General features: G+C 41.5%; 1 protein-coding gene across 2 annotated transcripts; it reads left to right on the plus strand.

Annotated features, from left to right (window-relative positions):
• Positions 1-1,131: 1,131 nt before the first annotated feature.
• On the plus strand, positions 1,132-3,677 carry LOC146978777 (lens fiber membrane intrinsic protein-like). Of its 2 annotated transcripts, none has more exons than XM_085790400.1 (5): positions 1,132-1,244; positions 2,002-2,210; positions 2,731-2,880; positions 2,987-3,121; positions 3,246-3,677. In XM_085790400.1, the coding sequence occupies exons 2-5, from the start codon at positions 2,036-2,038 to the stop codon at positions 3,305-3,307; spliced, it is 522 nt and encodes a 173-aa protein (XP_085646526.1). In that variant the 5' UTR covers positions 1,132-1,244; positions 2,002-2,035; the 3' UTR covers positions 3,308-3,677. The 2 variants fall into 2 exon arrangements, with proteins under 2 accessions (XP_085646526.1, XP_085646525.1); XM_085790399.1 differs by lacking the exon at positions 1,132-1,244 and adding an exon at positions 1,366-1,471 and having other exon boundaries at positions 3,246-3,425.
• Positions 3,678-5,545: the final 1,868 nt, after the last annotated feature.

Here is a 5,545-nt window from a genome sequence, read left to right on the forward strand (position 1 = left end):
GAGTTTAGGAACTGTAGTTCTGCAAAGGATCAAACCTGCACCTGGCCAAGAGTCTTGAGGTAAACAAAAGCTGATCCATTATTAGACACCTCTATCACATAAAGAACATGGAAATAACAATGTTAATTCAGCCTGACTGACAGATGTTGACCTGTTCAAGAGTCATTCAGTGGCACCCAACTCCTCTGTTCTCCATGGCTTTGGCCAGAGGCGCCTGCAGCAGTTGTATTTTACCTTAAACATTTCAACCTGTATACATACCTGCATGAAACAACAGTCTAATCTGCTCCAGGACACACCAGCAGCTGTCAATTTACTAACCCCAGTTTAACAACCTTTGGGTCATATAGTCTACAGCATCAGCCATTTCCCATTCATTAATTTACCACAGACTGAGGGACTGAATCATCCCCTTATGCACATACATGCACAACATGCAAACAAAACGTCCACGATATTACTCATGTTTCCTGACAAAAGTAAACTCTCTGTCTCATTTTGAAACTGCATGCACTTTTCTCCATTTTTGAAAGACTGTGTGTGGGTGTGCATGAAAGGGATCGAGAGAGTGAGCACGCATATGTATTTTGTCTATGTGTGTCTGTGAGTTGCATTGCTTCATTAAAACGTTTCTAAATATTGATCCCATTAACAATCATTATGGCCCCACTATAAGGTGTTTAATAACAGAAATTGTATTTGATTTCACTAAGACAGTCCTATAGAAAGAGATACTGGCTGTATAGAGTGCTCCCTCTATATGTGTCCCTCCATGCCGCCACAGTGTGACTGCACTGAAAGAAAAGTGTCTGTTTCAGCATGTTGCTTTGACGCAGACAGTCCTGCATACCTATGCATATCCCCAGTTCTAGAGCGCACCATTTACAAACAAACAAAACCCCAAAAAAAGAAACATGGAACACTACCCCTTTACCAAGGCCCCATACCCACACACACACACACACACATACACACACACTGAAATGTACAGGGTCACATGAACTGCGGCCCCTGCAGTGTCTCATTCAAGTGCATCCCACACAGGGAGACTGATGGCTGAAAAGGATTTTGCTTTCATCGACAGAAAAAACGAGGGGACAACTTTTTGGTTGTAGTATTGTCAGTGACTCTCTCTCTTTCCAACCAAGTGAGCAACAGCTCTCTCTCTCTCTTTTTCCTTCCACCTGTCTCTATCTTTACCTCTGGAAGGTGGGCAGTAGAGAGGGCGCATTTCCAGAAACAAGGTAAGTGTTCATATTATTTGTGCGTGGATGTGAGAGCAGGACATTTACATTTATGATGACTGTGATTGGATAGAGGCTGGCAGAATCAGATAAAACCTCATTACGGCTGAACAAACACTGGTGTGGATCTGGAGGGAGAACTGCAACAAACATCTGCATCTTCATAAAGTATAGCTGTCACTGTGGTTTTCCTTTACACTAAAAGTGATGTTTCCACTAAAGAAGAGGTAAATATATGTTTGATAAAACGTTTGAAGAAATCCACTCTGACTCATTTTTAGGTGTTTCTTGCAAATCAAGGGGTTCAAGCTTCTGTAAATGTGTTTGATACATATTCACACACAGAGTAATATATTCCGTTTGATATTTGTTTCATGTTTTACTGGTTGTTCTTACTAGTGGAGTGGTTTTCAGTTCGTGTGGCAGTGAACTGAGATCCAAATATCTAATTTGCTGACGAGATTCATGATGAAAAACTTCTTTTTCCAGATCTTTTGTGAAGTTTTGTCACAATATCTATAAATATTGTTGCATTTTTTAAAGATACCTAAGATAATATTGTTTCATACACTGAACACAGTGCCACAGCAGGAATAAATCTTAAATCATTGTGTGTTTTAGTTATATATTTAATTTCTTATGTTGAAGCTGAACTTGTATTGTGACTCTTTGTGTGCACATGTAGTGTATGAGTAGCAAACACTGATTTTACAAAACCAGTATTGGCCCTAAACTGTATTTCTTATTTCTTTGACAGTTGCTCTGCAGCGGCCCCATTATCTCAGCTCAAGATGTACAGTTTCATGGGAGGGGGCCTGTTCTGTGCCATTGTGGGTAATATCCTACTGGTGGTCTCCACTGCAACCGACTACTGGATGCAGTACCGTCTCTCTGGAAACTATGCCCACCAGGGACTGTGGAGATACTGCATGTCCAACAAGTGCTACATGCAGACTGACAGCATAGGTAAGGGTTGGTTTTTTGTTTTTTTTTCCAGGGGAGTGGGTAGCTTCATTTTACCTTTGACCTTGACCTGTTGAAGAATGACTGCAGAGGCTCAGGGCTTGACAAGACTTTGGACCCCTGCCCACTATTTCACTCTAAGTCCCTGCATATTTCACAATCAGCTGATGCAAGAGAGAAGCCGTTCTTGAAAGTGTGAGAGCTGCCGTCTGGTGCTGTGTAGCTACTGCTCCATCTTGTTCTTGTCTTCTCATTCAAAAGCTGGCATGTGAATAACCAGTTTAAATAGTTTTGCTTAGAAATATGGGAGCAATTAAATTTAAATAACTTCTTTAATGGGGAAATTATGTATTGGTTAGGGTCCCTGAGCTACAAAAATAAATCTATGTGGTGACAAAACAACATTCACCTACATGGATCAACTCAATGACACATTAAAAGGCAAAATGTTGTATGTTTGTAAATTCATTCTTTTAAACATGATATAATTGATATGAATGTATTTCTGCCTCTTTCCTTTCAGCTTACTGGAATGCCACCAGGGCTTTCATGATCCTCTCAGGGATGTCGTGTTTCGCGGGCATCATTGCTGGCATCATGTCCTTTGCACACTTCTCTTCCTTTGAAAGGTTCAACCGCTCCTTTGCTGCAGGAATCATGTTTTTCGTCTCCAGTGAGTAATCTGACCTGAGTTTTCTAACCTGATGCACACATCATCATACAAGTGCAAGTATACCTCACGTAGGACTGACACACATACTTTCCTCTGTCCACATCAGCGTTCTTCGTTCTGCTGGGTATGGCCATCTACACTGGAGTGACAATCAACTTCCTGGGAAAGCGCTTCGGTGACTGGCGCTTCTCCTGGTCCTACATACTGGGCTGGGTGGCCATGCTTATGACCTTCTTTGCAGGTGAGAAAGGTCATTTTTGCCATGTAGCCTGAGATCATCTTCACTCCTCTTGATCCATTATGAATGTAATGTTGTTATATGACACAGTGTACATCACCAACCATGCTGCCTCTGTCTGTTGCAGGTATCTTCTACATATGTGCCTACAGAATGTGTGAATGCAGGAGAGGAACCGGCCCACGCTAAAGGAAGACAAACAGCATGGTTGTTGTTTTTTTAATAAAAAATAAAAAAAAGAGGACAATGCTACTTTGAATGGGAGACAAGCAATAGGCTAAGGCAGTTTGACTGATCTACTGAAGAGATAATGGTTGATGCGGCGCCTGGGGGCCTTTGACATTCTGTTTAACATGGTTTCTAAAAGTCACTTTCTTGTGATATGGATTATTTTCAGGAATATTTGTGATGATAGTAAAGTGAAAAAACAAACCTAACTAAACTAATCATGGTGTCTAATTATTGTAATGTGATATTGGTATTATTGAACTTTCTCTTCAGGAGTTCTTTTTCAAATCTTTCTGTAAATTGGCACATTCAATAAAACTTGTCCTCAAAAGTTAGTGTGGTTTTTGCAGCTGTACTCAACAGCCACCAGAAGATGGCAGCACCAAAGCACTCCACCAGAGCCAAGTATTGCTTGATGGGGGACAGGCATAGGGGCCAGGGCATGACATTACAGATGTAATCAGGATTAAATTAAAGAACATCTAATAAAAGTGTGAGATACAGGGAAATATAAATTATCTATCTGGAGCTGCAGCCCTGTGATTCTTTACATTAGAGAAAATTCGCTCATAACGGAAGCAATATTTCCCCTCAGGAAACAGTTTGTAGTTGCAAGAGGTGAAATATATTGTGAGAAAATGAAAATGATAGTCTACAAAGCCAAGAACAATACATCAAAGTTATACAGTCCATATGTTTGTCCAAGGATTCCCCCTGAAGCTGTGTGTTTTGGCCCGTGGATCCAAGGACCGTGCAGTATTTTCTTTATTGGCTCGTTGCTTATGAGAAAAGACTTCAGCATCCAGGCTGCCAGACAGATTTTCCACAACAGGTTTGTTGACATCTCTTCAGTGTATTCAAGTATGGAAGTGGTGGGAAGGTGTGAGTGGGGGGGGGGGGAGGGGGGGGGGGGTCTGAGGCTGGAACATGCCATATAAAGCAGAGCACAACCTGAGAACAAGATCATGTTCTTGGACCGGGGAGAGACCAGGGTGGGGTCTCCAGCCGCTGATTGTTCCATCCCCTCTGTCTTTAATAACGGCTTCCTGCTGCTTCTTTGTGTGTGCCCAGTCCTCGACCATCAGCTGGGGGGGAACAGAGCAGTAGCCGCTGAGGTAATGAATGCTTTGGCTACTTGGTGACGCAGAAACAATGAGAGAAATGTAAACAGTCACCGGACAGATCTCATGATCCAAGTTTCCATACTTGGTCGCTGTGGCTGCAGCGAAGAGATACGCTCTGTGATATCATCCTCTACTCAGTGTCCACTCTGAAGCGTTTTCACTGAGGCCTTAATGCGAGCAACCTGTGGGATGACACAGCAAATTTTCACATCTTAGCAAATCAGCTGACTGATTCTTACAGAACTACTAAGGGAAGTTTTATGATAAATACAGAGGAGGTGAATGTAATAGTGGTTTTTCATTCATCTCATACGCATTAAATTAATAAAAATGTGAGCAATGAGAACACACAGCAGCTAGTTTCCTAACAAATTCAATTAACTGAGAAGATCACATTACAAGACAAAACATTATTTTATTTTAATGGAGGCAAATTGCATATTGTCATGTATTAAGTATTAACTAAGTTAAACTGAGTGATTGTTCTCTCAGTCTAAGAAAAATGCACATCTGACTGAAAGTGACTTTTGTTGTAAATTCTCAAGTATATGTCACCAGAAACTGTCCAGACTGAATGTGCACTTAAGGTTGAACTGTAACTTAAATTGAGCAATGCACATATACTCAAAACCTATTAAAAAGTTTCATAGGTGAGTGATTCGGTGCAGGCATGCAGGGTTAAGGTCATCCTCCTCCAGGTCTGCTCACCCGTCTGAGGGACTTGGTGCTGTCAGTGAAAACACCTGGTAGTTTTCACTGACAGCACCTGTTGATATATGTGGCAGTTTGCTCAATGTGGCTAATTTTACAGACCTGCAATTTCTCGCACTTCAAACAGGAGGGTGCCCGCTCTCCAGGTTAGAACACAGTCTCTGTCGGAGGCAGATGTTTAGCCAGGTGTTTACGCAGAGGCGCAGACATGCAAAACACAGAAATGAACACTTGTATAAAAAGGCAAAGCAGAATCAATGTTGACAGGAGGGACCAAGATCAAGATCAAGATAGATTTATTGTCATTGTATGGTTGATACAACGAAATTACATTGCACTCAATATGCTGGGCTCAATATAAAAA

Source organism: Trachurus japonicus, chromosome 11 (assembly GCF_045865225.1).
Source record: "Trachurus japonicus isolate A0001 chromosome 11, Traja_1.0".
In the NCBI taxonomy this organism is placed as follows: Eukaryota; Metazoa; Chordata; class Actinopteri; order Carangiformes; family Carangidae; genus Trachurus; species Trachurus japonicus.